Source organism: Neodiprion lecontei, chromosome 3 (assembly GCF_021901455.1).
Source record: "Neodiprion lecontei isolate iyNeoLeco1 chromosome 3, iyNeoLeco1.1, whole genome shotgun sequence".
Lineage (NCBI taxonomy): Eukaryota > Metazoa > Arthropoda > Insecta > Hymenoptera > Diprionidae > Neodiprion > Neodiprion lecontei.
Genome location: NC_060262.1, coordinates 4,502,310 through 4,520,673, shown reverse-complemented (window position 1 = coordinate 4,520,673; position 18,364 = coordinate 4,502,310). Strand labels below are relative to the sequence as shown.

The 18,364-nt window shown below is 39.7% G+C and overlaps 2 protein-coding genes and 1 long non-coding RNA gene across 9 annotated transcripts; 1 reads left to right on the top strand and 2 right to left on the bottom strand.

Annotated features, from left to right (window-relative positions):
• Positions 1 to 287: 287 nt before the first annotated feature.
• Positions 288 to 11,719, bottom strand: LOC107223727. Its single transcript, XM_015663510.2, has 8 exons — positions 11,190 to 11,719; positions 10,643 to 10,750; positions 8,881 to 9,026; positions 7,882 to 8,041; positions 7,610 to 7,766; positions 3,865 to 4,014; positions 2,855 to 3,320; positions 288 to 1,299 (listed from the first exon to the last, which is right to left on the bottom strand). The coding sequence occupies exons 1-8, from the start codon at positions 11,407 to 11,409 to the stop codon at positions 1,018 to 1,020; spliced, it is 1,689 nt and encodes a 562-aa protein (XP_015518996.2). The 5' UTR covers positions 11,410 to 11,719; the 3' UTR covers positions 288 to 1,017.
• Positions 4,976 to 7,599, bottom strand: LOC124293350. The gene is made up of 2 exons (XR_006903284.1): positions 6,127 to 7,599; positions 4,976 to 6,062 (listed from the first exon to the last, which is right to left on the bottom strand). It is a non-coding gene; the product is annotated as an uncharacterized LOC124293350 (long non-coding RNA).
• Positions 11,720 to 14,539: 2,820 nt separating the features above from the next.
• Positions 14,540 to 18,344, top strand: LOC107223731 (upstream activation factor subunit spp27). 7 transcript variants are annotated; one of them, XM_015663517.2, is made up of 5 exons: positions 14,540 to 14,692; positions 15,460 to 15,550; positions 16,729 to 17,027; positions 17,568 to 17,806; positions 17,921 to 18,344. In XM_015663517.2, the coding sequence occupies exons 1-5, from the start codon at positions 14,650 to 14,652 to the stop codon at positions 18,035 to 18,037; spliced, it is 789 nt and encodes a 262-aa protein (XP_015519003.1). In that variant the 5' UTR covers positions 14,540 to 14,649; the 3' UTR covers positions 18,038 to 18,344. The 7 variants fall into 7 exon arrangements, with proteins under 7 accessions (XP_015519003.1, XP_015519002.1, XP_046591920.1 ...); XM_015663516.2 differs by having other exon boundaries at positions 17,565 to 17,806; XM_046735964.1 differs by having other exon boundaries at positions 16,729 to 17,033; positions 17,565 to 17,806.
• Positions 18,345 to 18,364: the final 20 nt, after the last annotated feature.

The window sequence follows — 18,364 nt, the reverse complement described above, 5'->3', positions numbered from 1 at the left end:
GAAAAACTCTCGGTGTGTGTATACATACCTTTGTAACGCAACGCGCGGGTTCGTCAATCTTCCGACCGACCTTGAATAATTTTTTCATTGAACTAATTAGGGACAATAACAATATCGGCGTCATAACTATTCGGCATCACCGCGTTTTTAATGTTGTTGTGCTGTTGTTTTTTCACTTTTGAACTTGTTACGTTTTACGCTGCGCGCTTGCGTTGATCGTTACTCAATTTTACAACGTATTAAAATTAATATAATATTATTTATTCATCTACATGCAAAGATCACGGTTAACGTTGTAAAATATTTTATTTCCAAACTGGTGATTGTATTTTCGTTTTTTCTTTATTCATTATTTCTAACATTTCTAGGCGAATTTCAATCCAGTGCATAACGTCTATAATAGCTATAGAGATCGAGCTTGCGGACAGACGTAATCTCCAGTGCAATCATTAATATGCATTGTTCCGTCATTTTTTTTCTACGTTTCGTTTTATCAATACTTTGCCGAATAATTATAAAAAATGACTTACGTATCGTTGATTTTCACCAGATACAGCTTAAAAATCGCAACAAATGTAACAAACAGGCGAATAAATAAACTGCACATAACAGAATTAAGGATCGATTCAAGCAACCAATAACAGTGTCGCAATATAACCCGAAATAGTTGCGATACGGTAGAAAGTTTGAAAAATTCGTTATACATTCAGGGATGAAAATCTTTGGAAAAAATAGTTATAAATCTGTCGGAAAAAACCCGTAAGATGAAGCCATTTGACTTAGGGGTTGAACATCATAAAACGATAAGGGTCACGGGTCAATGTACAAGATGATTATCAGTCCGAGTTTTTCCGCATCCTGCACGACGGCAATTAATGCACTCTCAACAACTGATTAACACGCTGTAGCTGTTTGACGAAGATAAACACGGGGATAAAAATTTGATAGCGTAACGGTGTACACTTGAGAATATAATCAACGATAATTTGACAAATAAATAAATAACGCCAGCTGGACTCAGACACTTCTGTCGGATATGCTGCTTCGGATGCTGTCTCTTCGGTGTGTGGAATTCTGGGCACGTTGCGGTTGCCTCTGGTTCCGTCCGCCACCGGAAACCGGCATCTCGTTGTCGCTGCCAACCCTTCGTAAGGTCGAGTCACCCTCGAGGCTGTATCTCCGACTTGACGTCGTCTGACCCTTCGGACTTCGCGGACCTCGAATGTTCGTGTAAACTATGTAGACAGCAAGGATTCCGATTACGAACATCGCCACTCCGACTCCGCTCACCGTTCCCACCTGCGTGGAAAAATGGGAGAAACGCACTTTAGAAGCCAGCGCAAAAACGCCGATCGCTCGGCTGGAGATCGATCGAAAGTTATGAAAAAAATCGGGAGGCTCAAAACAGACTACAATCAGTCGCGATTCAAATTTCGCCAAGATTCGTTTGAATTCCAACGAGTTATCGGTTGATCCGCAATTTTTCTGAGGCGTGAAACTTAAGAGCGTGTAACAGTCCTACCTTTACCGACCGTGCAAATTCATCTATTCTTCTTCCTACATTGACTAAACAAACGAACGGAATTGGTTCAGATTTCGATGGTGAATATCTATTTCGTAGTGGAATTCAGGAAGGTTACTTATATCCCGAAAATTGGTAAAAGAAACGTATGATTATTCCAATATTTCCCGCAATTTCAGGGGCCAAAAAGTGCATAGTTGAGATACTTTGCGCAATTCAGGAAAGAATGAGGAGTAAAATGAGTCACCTTGAGACTGTTTTCATATAATATTCAGGTCGTTAGACGAGAACTGGAAATTACAATAATTTCATAAATAAAAGATGCTCACACGACAACCAAGGAACGCTGCACATTTTTTTAACGATTTTTGGGGCACGAGTAACTTTCCTGAATCCCGCTACGAAAGAGCGATGCACCGTTAAAATTTTTACTCTTTCCATTAATTTGTTTATTTAGTATAGAAAGAAAGAGAGTGAGTTTGCTCGGTCGGTAAAGGTAGGTCTGCTGCGTGCCCATTTTTTGATCATGATTAATCCCTACTAGCTTGATGGGTTCTGTTAAGGTCGTATTTTTTCAAGACTTGATATTCCGCGCGACGACTTTATACGTAAAGTTCATAGTAGCTTATAAATTATCTCAGTTCTTAGCACCGTTTACCCCCAACTCTATTACAGTCGTAAGATCTGAAGATTTGCGAACCGGGATATTCCACGTGATGAATGTAACCGAGAAGTTACCGCGACACTTGTTTCTCCCACCTTCGCAGTTTTTTTTTTTTTCTTGTCTTTTTGTCAAGTTATTCCCACTCTCACTCTGACAGATGAACGGTAATCCCAAGAGCGAAGCATCGAAGCACCTGTAACTTTCACGGTAATCGCAACAGTCCAAGCTAAGCTAATCATCGATGTTGACTAGAAGGGAAAACTCTGGAGAAGAGAAAGACATTTTCGTTGTTCCTCTTTCTTCGAGCATTGTTTCACGGTTTCTCAATTGGAGCAACGAAGGTCTCGAGGTTAATTGCGGCAAGACTCGAGGTTCGAGAATAGACGAACGTGTTTTGGACGTATCTTTACAACTCGAGCAGAACTGCAGGAGAGTTTTAAAGTGGGGAAAAGTACAGGCGCATGAAATTGCGGTCAAGCTCATACTCGTAATTCCGCGGTAAGTAATTGGATGACGTTGCCCAATATTGGCCATACTCGTACATACAGTCAGATTTTCAAGTCAGCTGTCAGAAGAATTGCTCCAGTCACTTGACCCTAAATCGGCCCGGTATCGGGGACGTGAGTTGGATGGAAAAGGTGACAATAACGATCGTTCGCTTTTCTCACCATCGTCCACCACTCCGTGTCGTCCATTTCGGCAACCACGATTTGGGTAGCGTGGTCCTCCTCATCTTCGGTCAGTTTGGCCTCGTGAAGGTTGGACGCGCAGTCGAGGTTCGCGATCTGTTTTTTCTTCGCCTTTTCAGCAATTTTCTCAATCTCATCCGGCGTATCCTGCTCCTCTTCCTCGTCTTCGTCATCTTCCGTTTCCTCATTCGTCCCCTTACCTTTCCGCTTCTCTTCGACCTTTCCTTTGCCTTTTGCCCCGTCTTTAACGCTCCACGATATCCTCGCGACGTTACGCTTGACGTTGATTTTACCCAAAGTCTTCAAACCTCCGTCGCGAATCTTAACCAACAACTTGAAACCCCGAGGTTCCGAAACCGTCTCCGCGTTACGAGATGCCAGAACCTTCGATATCATCTCCATCCAGTCCGCAGAGTTCACCTGGGACTTGCACTTCTTCTTCTTGCTGTAAAAAAGAGAGTTTTCATTATTTGAACATAGTTCCTGACATCGATTTGCTAAGGTGTTTATAAATCCTGAAAAAGGCATCCGAGTGCCGTAACAACCGTTTCAAGTGTGACTGATTTGTAACAAGCCTTCTAAGCCAAAGTCATAAGCCTGGCTCTCGTTATTATTCGCAGTCCGGCGTGTTTCGATTCATGGAATCATTTGTTTTCGACTGTGCTCCATTGACGTTATTTCGTTCTTAGAACGCAGTCCGGACCATTCAAAAATATTTGCATCCGAACACTGGAAGCTGTAAAAATAAGCCATTGGGTGGTTTCGGAGCCGCGTGACGGTGAATCAACTTCGCGCAATCATACGAATTGGACATACGAATTTCGATCGAATACGGTAAGGAATTAATATCAGTTCCCGAAAATCCGAAACATCATCACCCACTGAGTTCGTTCAGAAAACAATGTCTGTCTTTCTAGCTGGTAACCGCACTCACCGACGACTCTTTGTCGATTATACAAATTGTGGCTTAGCACAAACCGCTAACATACCAAATCGAGTCCAAAGCCGTTCCGTAAACGTCGATGGCGTCCTGAAGCCAGCGGACCTCCGTCATGTCATCAGGGTCAAATTTTCCCGTCCCGTCGCCGTTCCACCACTTGGACTTTTCGACCATGGTCTGCAACTCGGTCGTTTCGTTTCTGGATAAGAGAAAATCGGAAAATGAATAGAGAAAAAACTGCGGTAAAGACAGTGAGAGCAGAGCGACGAGAAAAAAGGCTGTATTGAATACTGGAATAGTTGAGGAATTGGGTGGGGGGTGAAAACTTGAAACGTCAAACATTCGAAAATGAAATATCGTAAGATGAATCGTTCCAAGTCTCGATTTTCGAAGGCGTCACCGATCGAAACGACTACTGATCGTTCAGTCCGTTCGAAATATCGATCCTTCCAAGCTTTGACCCCCAGGCCCAGTAATTGAGGAAGTCGGCATGAATATGGTGAGTGCCAAAAAGGTGGTCGCGGAGTCTTTATCCCAAGCATACGAAGCAGCGACTGGATCCGGCTAACCAAGTGAAAAAAGGATCGAGGCTGAGGACCTTGATGCCAGAAGAATATGCATGACACAGAAAACGTTCAGTGGGAAGTTGAGCGAATGTTTTATCATAATACAGTTTTTGTCATGATCCTCGAATGCCGTATTACACCGGCGTTCGTTCCTTCGCTTCGTTATGGTCGGCTCTCTTTATACCCGAAGGTTGCACTTCGATTGCCGACCTCCTCTCTGTAGTGGGCCTGCATTATTATACCTCATTCTTGAAAGTTCATGTCTTTCTAAATAGGCCTATTACTACCGTACAGTGTAATGCCTTGTGTACCCACACAGTTGACGAACATGTGCAACGTGCCTCCCTACACCATCGACGTTGCGTTACAGAGCCGGGACGAAAAACCTTGAAGCGCTGTTTCTCTGCATTATCATACTCGAAAATCGTATGAAATACCCTACCTAGCTGGGAGTATATTTGCGAGAAAGAATTTTTTTGATAAAACGCACTCGTCGTTCCTTCGAAGAATGAATTCACGGCATCGCGAGCACGTGGACGAAACGTTGTCTGCAGGGCTAGACCTACTCATTGTTATAATTTTATAGTTTAGCTTTCACCCCGATAGGAGAACAAGGTCTTCTTTGTGTATACAAGGTTTAGCTTGTGATTTTTTTTGTTTCTTTTTTTTTTTTTTTTATCACACTTTTACTTCCACCTGTACCGAACGATTGCGCAAAAAATGACTGCCGAGTTCACGCGGTTGGTATTTTTTGGCTGCCCGTTTATCTGCTTTAAGGGAAAGAACGTAGTTACTGTAATCACCCCGAAAATTAAAAGTTGGGTTTCGGTGTGTGATCATTTTTTTGTTCGACGATTTTGGTCTCGATCGACGCGGCTTTTCCAAACTTAGAACTGATCAGAGCAACAAATGTAATTACAAGTTTTTTAGGTCGCTCATCCCGAATCTAAATTCGCATTTCCAAAATTTAAATTTGGCGTATTGAATATGTTGAGAAAAAAAGAAAATTAAGAACATTTGGGTTTTTGTGAAAATTGATACTCGAAGGTTTTTTTAAGTGGCTAATCACGAATCTGAGGTCAGATTCACGAAATCCAAAATGTTAAAATTTTCGAATTATAATGAATTCAAGGTCAAACTTTCAAAGTTTGTAATGGTGAATCCATTATAATGGTTTAGAATTCAAAAAAAAAAAAAAAAAAATGGTCATATTTTCATGTAACATGGTACAAGAGAGCTTTTAAATCGTTTGAAAAAAAAAAAAACATGTCGGCCGATGAAAACTCACGGTTCGTACGCATAGTGAAAATCTAGAAAACTGGGAAAATTCAGGGAATTTCGAAAATAAGACAGGAATTTGGAATCCGTCGTAGAAAGAAACTCGTTTTCACACAAAGTTCTATCGAGCTAAAGAAAAAAAGAAAAACAACCACACACAAATCTTCGTTTCGTCTCACCACTTCACACTTTTTATGTACCCTCTTCATTTTTCAAACTTTCTTACATTTCTCTTCTTGCGGAAAATCGCGGGCTGTTGTTTGTAAATTGACAGTCAGATAGTAATACAGGTACTATGTTAATATCGAAGGTATTAGTATTAATGTGTAAAGAAATCGTCGTCAATCAGCCGCATATTTTTTGAAAGTTTACTGAAAAAGTTCCTATTTTCAGTCTGGAATACCTGAAAAAGTCAGAGAATTTTATATTCCAAAAATCGTATGAACCCTGAATATGCATGTCTGTACCATAAATTTAAAACGTGAATTCCTTGAGAAATTCCACGCATGCCGACAGTTACTTTGTTAATTAATTAAGATCCTCCGGTGAATTCCGTGCTTTTAATAGACACTTCCTTTTCTTCATTATTCTTCTACTCAATTATTCCAGCGTAACGCCGAAGCCAACTGTGATACACAGTGTAATACACTTAAATGATAGGCTTGTAAAGTATGAATCACAGAAACAGAAACTGCTTTCACGCGATCTCAACACCGCAAGATAAGTTACGCGACCCTCTCGATCCTCATGAATTTTTCATTTGATTGCGCATTGATCAATTACAATCCCTTTCACCGTTCCAAGATGTGTAACGATTAGTAACAATTAACACATTCCGTGTCCGATGGCGCGGAATTGTTCGCGTTATTACAAGACAGGTATTAATTGGCTATTATTTTCCAGCCTGTAATTGCGATTTTTAACCTTGCTGGTATATTTTCACCGCGCGTATGTTTTACGTGCACTCAATGATCGCATTGACAAGATAAAATTGTACAAGGCGTGCGTGAATTTGTTTATCTATAATTAAATAAATCTACAACGTTAAGCTGCTGGTTAGAATATATTTATACTCGTATACGTAAGGTTAATCGTTGTATCGTTTCCGGAATGCGTAAAAGATCAAAGGATATAACAACTAATCTCAAGTGTTTCCTTGTCAGGGTATCATAACACAAATGAACGTGACATTTTTTTTTTTTGTCACTCGATTCTAATTTCCTACGGTATAACGTGATACCTACGCAGTATCGATCGCTGATTCGTTACGCACGGATCAAGTGACTTGTGAAACGTCAATTTCGCCCAGCTTACGCGAAGAATACTCAAGGAAACGAAACTCTGCTGAAAAATAACGTTCAACAGCCTAACTCGAGGCCTGACAGTTTTAAACGTGGAATAAAATTAGGCATCCGAATTAACTAAAATTATTTCAAGTCCGTCGATTCGTTCGAATTGTCTGCAACGGATGTTACGGATCCGGTTAACAAAAAAAAAAAAAAAAAAGAAAAAAAAAACTTTCATCAATTTCTCGCGATTTGTAAATGTTTTATCACCTTCCGACGCAGCATCTCGTTGACTGGTTTAGCAACAAATGTAATTACAAGTGATTTCTTACCATGTCCCGCATACCTAATGATCGGTGATAGAATTTCCTGAACATGGTAATTCCGTGGTGCAGGCGGCATTAGCCCCGCATCGACGAACCGCACGATAAATGTTACTCGATGCGTGACGGCTTGGCAATTTTCTGCTCGTATCTTTACGGTCAATTTATTTTCCCACCTCGGATTATCGCCGTATAAAATTCCCGCAATCGCTCCGGTAATTGTCCCCGCTTATCTGGCCGTGTTTATGTATTCGTATTTTTAACCAAGTTGTACGGATAATTGTCAAAGACAGATCAATGAATTCGCCGCGTGAGAATTATTCCGGAATTAAACACCTCACCTGTCGTCCTCCACAAGTATTATCGTGTTAGTCGAATTCACGCGGTTTAAACGATTCTCCAATCTTCCTTCGCTGACAACGATCACCGTAGCGTTTGTCGGACCGGCGAAAAAGTCATCGTCCGGTTTTCCGACGTGGATCACGTTCGTGGTGAAATCTGAAAATCGGGTTCTAGGATCAATAGATGCATCAAAAGTCATTCGATGATATTCACGGTGAATGGGAATGAACGCATCACTTTTCGTTTATTCTCTTTCCGACTTTTATCTCACCTCCGTCCTCGTTGTCGTAAATTATCACGCACAATTCTCTCGATATCGCTTCGGCCGTTAATTTCTTCGCGATATTCCGGGCGTCGTCTTCGTTTTTGTCACCTGACGTAACCAGCGTGAACGATTTCCACTTTAGTCTTTCCACCACCTCTAGGACCCCCTGTAGTTTTTAACAATAATAAAAACGTCGCAAGGTTGTAGTTGACCTCGTTCATAATTAATTAGATCAGTTGCGACACTCGGTTCGGTTCCGAAAACTTGTCTTTCATGACTAACGAGTCTTTGACAGAGTTTAGAATTAACCTTTTTGTGCATACATTTTTGCTTACATGCGCATTCGCTTGAAATTTCCTGTAAACAGACGATTGACGTCACTGATTACGAATCTGAACTCGAAATTCGAAAATTCAAAATGGTCGATCCAATATGGAGAACGTAAATTCAAAAAGTTATTTGATTTCGATTGAGCTTTGTATGGGACGGTTTCTAAGATCGCTGGATTACGAGTCTGAGTTAAAAATTTGAAAATTCGACACGGCGGATTCAATTGAAAATTTTTTTTTTTTTTGCTTATATATATTACGGTTTTTCATCGATCCCGTCGTTTTGAATTTCTAAAATTACACAACTTTTTCTTCAGTTTCGAATACAAACAACTCGCGAAATGAAATTTATCAGTAAATACAATTGTTAGTTTCGGTCTAGTGCATAAATTATAGTATTTTTATTATCATTTCATTAAACAAAAACAACAAGAAAAAGCTTTATAAAAAGAAATTAAGTTTTTGCAAAAATTAGCCTACAGATTATCATGTTATTTTGCAATGAACAAATAAATAAAAAGTATGTTTTTTATTAGAATTAGAAATATTTCAGGGACCATTTAGAACCAAAAAAGAGTAGTCTAATAAACAAAAAGTAGCAAAATAAAAAATTAAAGGATTAAATACCGTTCGTTTCTTTCTCATCTACCGAATTAATTCACCGTAATTTTAATACCTGAACGACGTGAGAATTGTTTTCCATTGCCAAATGGTGAAGGAATGCGGAATTCGACGGTCTTCTAACCAAATGCGGGACCCGGAGAACGGAAGTTACCTTCTGAACGGCTTCGGCATACGTCGGATTATCCGGTCCTATGATGCCTGTAATCCATCATTCTATATTTAAATTAACTTATCGCACGACAGTCTGTCATTTACATACAGACGTATATCGTGTATCGTTACTTTGTAAATTTTATAATACATTAACGCAGAAATTTTTTTCTCTTTCTCCGTTCTGTCGCTCATTTTTGCGCCCACTGTTTTAAATAACGTTGGTTATTTTTCCTCGGGGATTTCCCGGCACCGTACAACGGTTACAAGGTTCTACCCACGTCAGAGGTTCTTTTCCCTTTTCAAAAGAAGTTTGTATCGCCGCGGTTTCGATGCTAAGTAGTTTCATTTGTCGAGCATCGCAATTCAGGGCAACGAGGAAAAATTGCGCATGTCGCTGTTACTTGGTAATCTTATTACAGTATATGACTCACGGTTGCGTCTGGTAAGTAAGCTATGCTTATAAAATTGTGGTTTTTTATTCTCAGCTTTGTGACGTGTAACCTATATTATATATATATATATATATATATATATATATAATTATATACATATTCATAAACATATATTCATGAAAAACGGTATTTTGCCCAGCTTCGCGAGCATTCTTGAAGGCGGAAAACCTTACGGGTCATATCTGGAAATTTTGCGATTGAATCAGGTAGGACGGCATTAAAAGGAACAGGACATCCGTTACCAAAATATCGCAGATCGTTAATGAAGAATCTGTAAAAAGTTACGATTATACACCTGCACGATATTTGATACGTTGAAAATATCCATCGACGCTAACCTTCCCTTGCACACTCCAATGCATCGTGCATAACAGACTTGAATCCAATTTTTGTGTACAATTGTGTACGAGAATGCGAATTGCCATAACGATTTACCGGAATTAGCGTGCAATTACAGACCAGAGACGTATAATATACATTTTTTTTGAGAGAGAGAGAAAGGCTGGCCCTCGTCCTTGGCCAAGTTTTGTCGTTTGTGTCGAATAGTAACAAATAATTCCCTTGCATACACCTGTAATCACTATCCACGATCGTTAAACCGTGTACATTGCATTTCAGCTTCCAAGTCACGAGCGAGAAAAACATTTTTTATTCTCCCGGTGTAAAGAGAAAATTATGGATGCAGGTGTAGACCGTACAGGAAAGTTACGGGACATCCCTTAGATTTCAGAGCCAAGATAGATAAAAAAAAAATTTCTCGGTTAATTCGATCATTTTTCAATGTACGCACTAAGTAGAGAAAACGTGAAAATTGCTTGTTGTTAATAAGACGGTTTGAATGTTAAAATTACAAGAACGTGTGTTATATTGATTGACCAGAAATTTAACCATTAACTCAAATGTAAATTCGATCTGCTGATATATTGTCTCGTAACATAGTGCATGACTTCTGCAGTCAACACCGGAAAACCAGCAGAAAGAGAATCGTGTGTACATACCAAGTTTCATTGCGATTTTCCAATCAGTTTTTATACCCTGCAAAAGCGACACTTTTTTTTTTTTATATTTTTGCGTAATGGCTATTAGGGAAAATTCATTGCACAGGTTTTAAATTACCCTTAGATCTAATCACTGTGTCATACGTTCAGCGTCTGTAGGTATGCACTTACTGATTGTGAGATCATTGATTATAGACACGTTTTAACTGACCTAGGTAATGCGGTGGCTGAAGACAGCTGAGATCGGCAGAGACCAGGGCTTTTATAGCGGCTTTCAAAGCTCCACCAACGCTGCCGCAGGTGTCGACAACCGCAAGTTCTGTTGAAAATAACGATAGTAAATTTATTTGGGAATCATTGGTCGAAAATTTTGTGTGTTATTTTGTGTATCGAAACCGTTCAGCGGTGAAATTAAATTCAACTTTTCATCCCTTGCAAATGTCCTGTAAACTTTTTTCGCTATCGGTATTTTAAAAACCCTCGAAGATAGCCGTTAATTAATCTACCACCGCGAGAGGCCGGATATCGAACGACGCCATATTGCGTCAGACGGCGCACCACGTGACCCGTATTTAATAATAAACCTCATTGTTTATCCCACTTTTCACTCTGTGTCGATTGATTTCGACGAAATAAACGGCTAGCAGGCTGCGCGAGGTTTCCGGTGACTCGAGAATCCGGCAATTCGGCCTAAAATGACGAGCTCCGACTGCCGATCTACTATTGGCGCCATGTTGGATCCCAGCAGCATAACCTACCAAGCTTAAAGCCGCTCGTTTTACTGTTGTACTGTTCCAGGAGGAGTTTCGAAGCTTCGTAGAGAAGCACGCCACGGCTTGAAACACGTTTGCAGGCCGCATCCTCGTGGATTCCAGTTAAAAGCGACACCTGAGCCCGGCCGTCGCATTCGGTGCGTGCTCCGCATGTGCAAGCTGCAGCGACAAAGAGGATCACGAGCCATTTGCTAATCTTGAACATTTCGATCGGGGACGATTGTTGCACCGAACACTCGAATATGCCACCATTCACTGTGTGTTTTTTCTTACTCTTCTCCTCGTCTCTGGAACGAGGGATCGAATTGACACCTCGATTATTTCGTTTACCGCATCAAACCTTCGACAAGTCGCACGTGATTTTTCTTTTTTAATCGTCCGATCAGATATCTTCGAGTTCTTCGGGAACAGCGACCCTCGACGTTTTTTTTTTTTTGTTTTTTCTCTACTTTTTTATACTCGGTTGTTTTCACGAACCACCCAAATGGGACCTTGAGAGGTCCGCGAGATATTAACAACCTTGTTCTTGACTCCCTTAGTTTTATACGGAAGCCTGCCTACCCTCAACACTGTATTCCTAGGGTTTTAGTCAAGGGCAAAAAGGTGTTCTCACCCCGCCGTTGTATCGGTTTACCGTCATACATAGACGAGGATGTTTTTTAAATAAATCGAATAAGGCGGGATGATGATCTTAGCGTTAATCGCTGTGGGTTTAAATAAGGATTTTTTGTAAAAAGTAACTCGATTCGGATAGAAACGTCGTAGAAAATTACGGATAAATACCTCTGCCGCATCGAATTTGAGCACCGTTTTTCTAATGAGCTTATTGTAACTCCGTTATCGGATCGACGGAAAGCCTGAAATGTATAATAAGTTTGTATACGTTTCTTGCACAAGTAATTTTACGTAAGTCACAAAGAGACAGCTCGTGAAATCAATGCAGGTAATTAAATAAATCAATGTTATATACTACGCGAAGAAATTAGCACGATTCGAATTCTTGTTTTCTGGTACATATACAGGTGCGTACCTGGAGGGGGGGGATCTCCCCAACCCCCCAAAGACGAGTACATGTGTAATTATTTTTCTTCGGCATCGAGGCAACGCGTGTCTTCGAATGTCGATTGCTTCGATATTCGCAAGAAGAATTTTTACTCCGCTTTTCCCCCTAGATGGCCTTTTTAAAACTATCTCAATAGTGTAAAATATGGTGACATCAATATTTTTATTATTATTTCGATCGATTTTTCATATAAATAATCGATTAATTGAGTATAAAAAAATATTTCTTGCAATATAACTGCTCCATGAAAACGAGTTTGTAAAATTGATTTGATAAAATAGTTCATCGTTCGTCGTACATTACTTTGATATACAACTGATTGAATACAACTTCTGTAACGCACAAGCCTTGCTAAAAATTTCTATTTTGTGACTTCAGAATTTTTCTTTCAATCTTAACCATTAAAACAAATCTGTCCAAAGTTCTTGTTAAAATTTAAAAACAAGAACACATTTGTGTTGTATAAATGTCACTTGAATATCAACGGAGGGATTTAGTACAATTTTTTTGGGTCAAGGCTGTTAGTACTAATTTGTGTCAAGTCTTAGTTATTGAAAAAGTACTCAGCAATAATTTTGATGAAGGCAAACCGTGGTTTAAAGTTTAAATACGGCAGTATTTTTTACAGTCATAAATACAGAATTTTTTTCATATTTATAAAATTTATTTGACAATTTTATCCTCCCCCCAAATATGTCCTGGATTCGTGCCTCGATACGCCGTACCTCGGATTACATTTATTGACATTAAATTATTGGTCCGTAAAATATTCTCAATTATTAAGCAAGTTCCTTTTTCTCTCTCTCTCTTCTATTTTCTTGCCACTTTATCTGTAATAAATATTCTGAGACCAGTTTTTTTATACGATTCCTAGATAATCACGACAAATCACGTAAACTTCAACGCAACGATTATATGTCACATGAATGATAGTAATTTCATTCATTGCGGGCAATATGAGCAAACAATAATTAATTTCATTTACAATGTGTCAGGTGTCACAAACCTGTAACTGGAATCCTGTTTCACTGACTGGGCACGCATAGTCGGAGTTTACATACTTGATAATCATTCCGAGAAGTTCTCGGCAAATCGAAATCAAATTAACGGAGGAGTCTGATTATCATGCCTAAACCTAGTATTATAATCATTAATTAATTTCCGAAAGCTCGTCAACGAAAGCGGTTATTATTTATTTAAATTTAAATCTCGCGTTGCGGGTCGAATAACGTCTGAAATTGCCGCCGGGGCGGCGCTACCGTTCAACGCTTTACCGCGGTACCGACATCCAAGTTCAAAGCGCTCGTGTGAAAACTACCGCGGTGTTCCTAGCGACGGTGAATTCAGTGAAAACTGTTTTACCGGCGGTGAATTTGTACCATAAAAAACAGTATTGATCGACGCGTAGTTGCGTGCTATGCTTTAGGATGGCAGTGCGGAAAAAGTGAAGAGTAACCGCTATTTGGAAATATCAATATCTTAGGAGTCAAATCAGTAACCAAATAAACAACGCTGGTTATTCTAACAAAGAAATTGCCCCTCGCGTATCAGAAGAAGCGAATAAAAATATTCCGTTATTCAAACCCGGAATTTATGTTTCCCTTGTGCTTTTTTCATGCCGAAAATTGAGTTCGGAAAATTATTTTCACCGTCAACCGGATGCCATTGACCAAATGAGAGGGAACACGATATTTTTGTGAAAAACATGCGATATTATTGATTTCCAAAAGTTGGATTTTCGTTTTACGTCTCGTAATTGACGGATTTTACACGCAGCGCATACCCAGGCAGACGAATCATCGATCAAACAATCCCGACGATATGACCAGCCCTACAGGATAGCCGAGAAGTTATCGACAAGCGGGAAAAATGGGTCAGCCATATTGGATTGTTCAAATGCGCGAGGCGGCATTTCACCTCCGAGATAGAACGAGTAAATAAATAAACTGGGTATAAAATAAGAAAAATAAACCGGCGAAAAATTCGATAAAAATACAAAACGTTTATTGGCCGTTTATTTGGAATAAATTTATATGAAATATTATGGAGAAATAAACAGTGAGCTTGACCGATTTGCGATAAAATAGTCCCGGCCAAAAATCGTACACCTTGTCGTCTAAAAATGTTGAAATCGTGATGATACATCACAATATTGGCCACGGGGCATGCTGGAAAAAATGTAGAGAATAAAAAACTGACACGATTCGGTCAATGTTGTAAGCCGTTTAGGGTTGCGGGAAAAAAGTTATGCATCGTCAAAGTTCGGCCCTCGGTTAGCGCTGGCCGCTATGGCGGGCCGCGACTGTACGCTTCGACGCTACAGGAGGCCAGCCGGCTTTAGTCTCTCAGTTAGTAGCAGTACGCACGACGCAACACACGACCATGGCCGATATCTCCAAAGACGAGCTGAGGAAGGAAATCACCGGTAAGTCGTCGTATCTTTGAAATTACCGGGCTGGGTCGAGTGCCGATGTGAAAACCGAGCCGGAAATAAATCGGGAGAGATTTTTTCTCCGTGAATATAAACGCCTCGACGGTGGAAATCGGGCATTTTACTCTTGGCCCGACGGACTTGGCGCGGAGACACGACGGCTATGGCGTACCCAAGCCAGCCATTATTCTATAGCGTAACGTTCCACCAGTGTATCTCGTATCTCGTACATCGCACGGGGAACCTGAACCTGCCGAAATGAAGTAGAATTTTTGCCTTCATTAAACCGTCATCGGCTCGAACACCAGATATCGCCAATTTTCATCGGAAATCGAAATAATAGGTGCGTCCTCCTGCCGTGTGACGCGTTGATTGGCCGCGTTCTGCCCCGCCGAAACTTCCACAAGAGTAGAGAAGGATTGTTGTTTTTTTTTCTTTTTTTTTTCTCATTTTACTTTACCCACCCCGATCCCTACCCCGTGCTTTGTTTTTATTATCGCAATGCAGTCGCTTCTCTCGTCGACGGTGCCGTTTAACCCCCCCTAGTCTCGTTCTTATTCATTCTGAGTTTTTCCAAAACACCAACGAAGCCACCAATGCTGCTTCTTGTTACTCCCGCATCGACGCCGCGTCAACGAATATTCGGCCAATTATATATTCGATCTTGTCAATCCAGCCGACGCTCTTCGGGTCCGCCTATGCATTTGTTCGAAACAGCTTCGTGTGTATTTACTTATCTCATTTCGGGTCGATTGTTGCAGCCATCCTGAAGGATGCCGACCTCACGACAATGTCCGCCAAAAAAGTCAGGCAACAGATCGAGGAGAAACTCGATGTCGACTTAACCGACAGGTAAACACAACAAATAACCGCGACTTGATGCACCTGATCATTATTATTTTTAGATATTTCCTATTATTAACCTTTCCTGCATACTTTATAGGATATGTTTCAGTCGTTTGACCGTATATCATTCTGTAATTTTCTTAATTATAGACAATTAAATAAATAAGAGCGTTACTTTTTGAATTGAATAGTTTGTTTTGAAAAATTAGAAAACCGATTACAATTAGCAATTTTAATATTTGGCGTTATTTTATATTTTGTTCTTTCGCGTTAACATTATTTTTCAATTTCTCTTTGTCGTTATGTTTCGTTATATTGATAGCGGTCTAAGAATTTTACCTTGAAATACTTTTTTTCAACCAATTCTACGCTTGTTAGAAATATGCAATGAAGAGTTTTGCACGATATGGCTAATCGAAATTGCCGTATTCGCAGAAATTCGTTTTGCATTCTGTACACTGGATATAACACTAGCACATATTTAATTGTGCAGATTGAATTTCCGCTTGAATCGACTGTTTTCAGTTTTTATTTACCGTTGCCGAGTAACAGATTGCGAATACGAATTCGTCATCAACATATGTGGGATCTTAACAATAATTTACAATCTATGCCAAAATGTTCAATGTAAATTTTTTCAAGCTTTCTTGTAAACCTGTTTATTTGCTTTTTGACGATAAATTTGTACAAGTGTTTGCGTATTCTAGAATTAGCCTAATAACATTCAAATAGGGATCGATGCACGAGATCGTATATTTGTTGCGAACTGTGTTTAATTTAGACAATCAATAATTTATTTTACTGTAATAAAAATTTTCCTCATCTCCTTTAAACTCTTGTGAGTTGATTAAACTCTATTCAAAACATCAGCCTCTCCCGAGTTGTACCTTTTTTTATTCCAAGGATGCAGTGCACTTACTTGCTCAATCAGCTAATGTTCAAGAGTTGCACGCTGTGTCCAAGAGCAAAGAGAGGGACTCTGCGTGGAGTTAAATTTGTTAAGCTACCACCTCGTTCCCCCTCCAACAATTTATGTAACAACTCCTGTTTTATGCATTTCTTCTCTTCTTAACTTCCTATATTTATACCAAATGATACAAGATCTATGAATTTCGAAAAACTCAAATAAAAGAGAAAGATGAATAATGGTAACTGTAAACGTGAATGTTCAATTATATTTATAGAAAGAAGGAGGTCGACGATTTGGTGATGGAGTGTCTTCAAGAAAAACAGGACAGTGGAAAAAAAAATAAGAAGGGCAAGGCCGCCAGTGAAGAGTCAGAAGAAGGCGAAGAGGAAGAGGAAGAAGGTTCAGAAGAAGAGGAGGAGGAGGAGGAGAAGAAACCTGCGAAACGTACCCCAGCTAAGAAAACTGCTACCAAACGTAAGAAGGGATCTTCAGATGATGAGGAAAGCGCCAGCGACGACGACGCAAGCGACGAAGAATACAGCCCTAAAAAACCCAAGCCTACCCCCAAGAAAGGTATCAGTAAGTTCCAAGTCAACCAAGTAAAGATATTACTACTTGACTTGTTATTGTCAACTTGATCAGATCCTTATCTATAATAAGATAATGAGATCTTATTATGCATCTGACCAAGTTGACGATATCGAGTCAAGTGGTAATATCTTTACTTCTTTAGGGAACCAATTGATCCAAACATACCTTTGTAATAAAATCTGACAAGTATATTCTTTCCGATAAAATGAATTTTGCGAACAAGGGTAGCAGAGTCGATCTCAAAACTTGAGTAAAACTTGAACATTACTATTGCTTTTCGAATATTTATCACAGGATAGTGATGAATTACGGTACAGAAGTGCATTAAACAAATTGAAGAATTGGAACAACTTTCCATAGACAGTCTGCTTAGTAAGAATTTTTTGACTTTCAAGTATGATCCCATAATTTTTATTTCCACTTTTTATTCGAGATAGAAATATTGGACAAAAGGTCTGATGTCAGAAATAAGTTGATACATTTTCTCATAGCTAATCGTTCGTTGAAATGTTTCTGGAGCAGGCAAACCAGGCAAGAAGGGAAAGAAGAAGGGATCTGATAGCGACAGTGATGAAGACTGGGGAAAGAGTAAGAAGGCTGCAGGAGGTGCCAAGAAGGGAGCTGGGAAAGGTAAGGGTGGTGGTTACACACGTGCCGTTACACTTTCCCCAGAGTTGGCCTCTGTTGTCGGAGCTGAGCAAATGGCGCGGCACGAGGTGGTGAAGAAAGTATGGAGTATCATAAAAGAGAGAAACCTTTATGTGAGTATTGTCGTTATTTTCATGATCATCTTTTTTTGGTCGCTTATCAGTTTTTGTTAATGGTTTTGTGTATCAGATTAGCTAATTCAATTATGAAATGTTTTTTCTTTTAAGGATCCCAAGAACAAGCAGTTCGCGATCTGTGACGAGGAACTGCTGAAGGTTATCGGGGTTAAGCGCTTTAGGACCTTTGGTATGATGAAGTACCTCAAAAATCACTTCGTAGACTAAGTGCTCCAGCTGTTCAAACTCTGAAGGTTATTAATTCCACATAACAAACACACATGATTATCTCATGTAATTCTTCATCATCCCGGTCATAACTACACGCCCCACACGTGACACCGAACATCGTTTTAAAGTGTCGAAACACCAGACCCTCCTTACCACCATAAACTATTGATTCCGTCAAGAACCCGCAAAGCTTTTCGTGGTAAACTATTTCATCTGCAGTGGTTTATGGGCATTACTCGTGAAAAAAAAAAAAAAAAACATATTTAAACAGAGTCAATTTCTCTAATTGAGAACTTCAACTCAAGCAAGAATTTGTATGAATTT

Bases quoted from the DNA above. Each gene is read 5' to 3' on its own strand.
- LOC107223727 (XM_015663510.2), bottom strand. From the start codon at position 11,409: ATGTTCAAGATTAGCAAATGGCTCGTGATCCTCTTTGTCGCTGCAGCT. The intron at 8,042-8,880 runs GTATTAAAATTA...TAAAAACTACAG, and splicing joins ACAATTCTCACGTCGTTCAG to GGGGTCCTAGAGGTGGTGGA. The intron at 7,767-7,881 runs GTGAGATAAAAG...CCCGATTTTCAG, and splicing joins TTACGACAACGAGGACGGAG to ATTTCACCACGAACGTGATC.
- LOC107223731 (XM_046735963.1), top strand. From the start codon at position 14,556: ATGGCGGGCCGCGACTGTACGCTTCGACGCTACAGGAGGCCAGCCGGC. The intron at 14,693-16,728 runs GTAAGTCGTCGT...TTATATTTATAG, and splicing joins GCTGAGGAAGGAAATCACCG to AAAGAAGGAGGTCGACGATT. The intron at 17,807-17,920 runs GTGAGTATTGTC...TTTTCTTTTAAG, and splicing joins TAAAAGAGAGAAACCTTTAT to GATCCCAAGAACAAGCAGTT.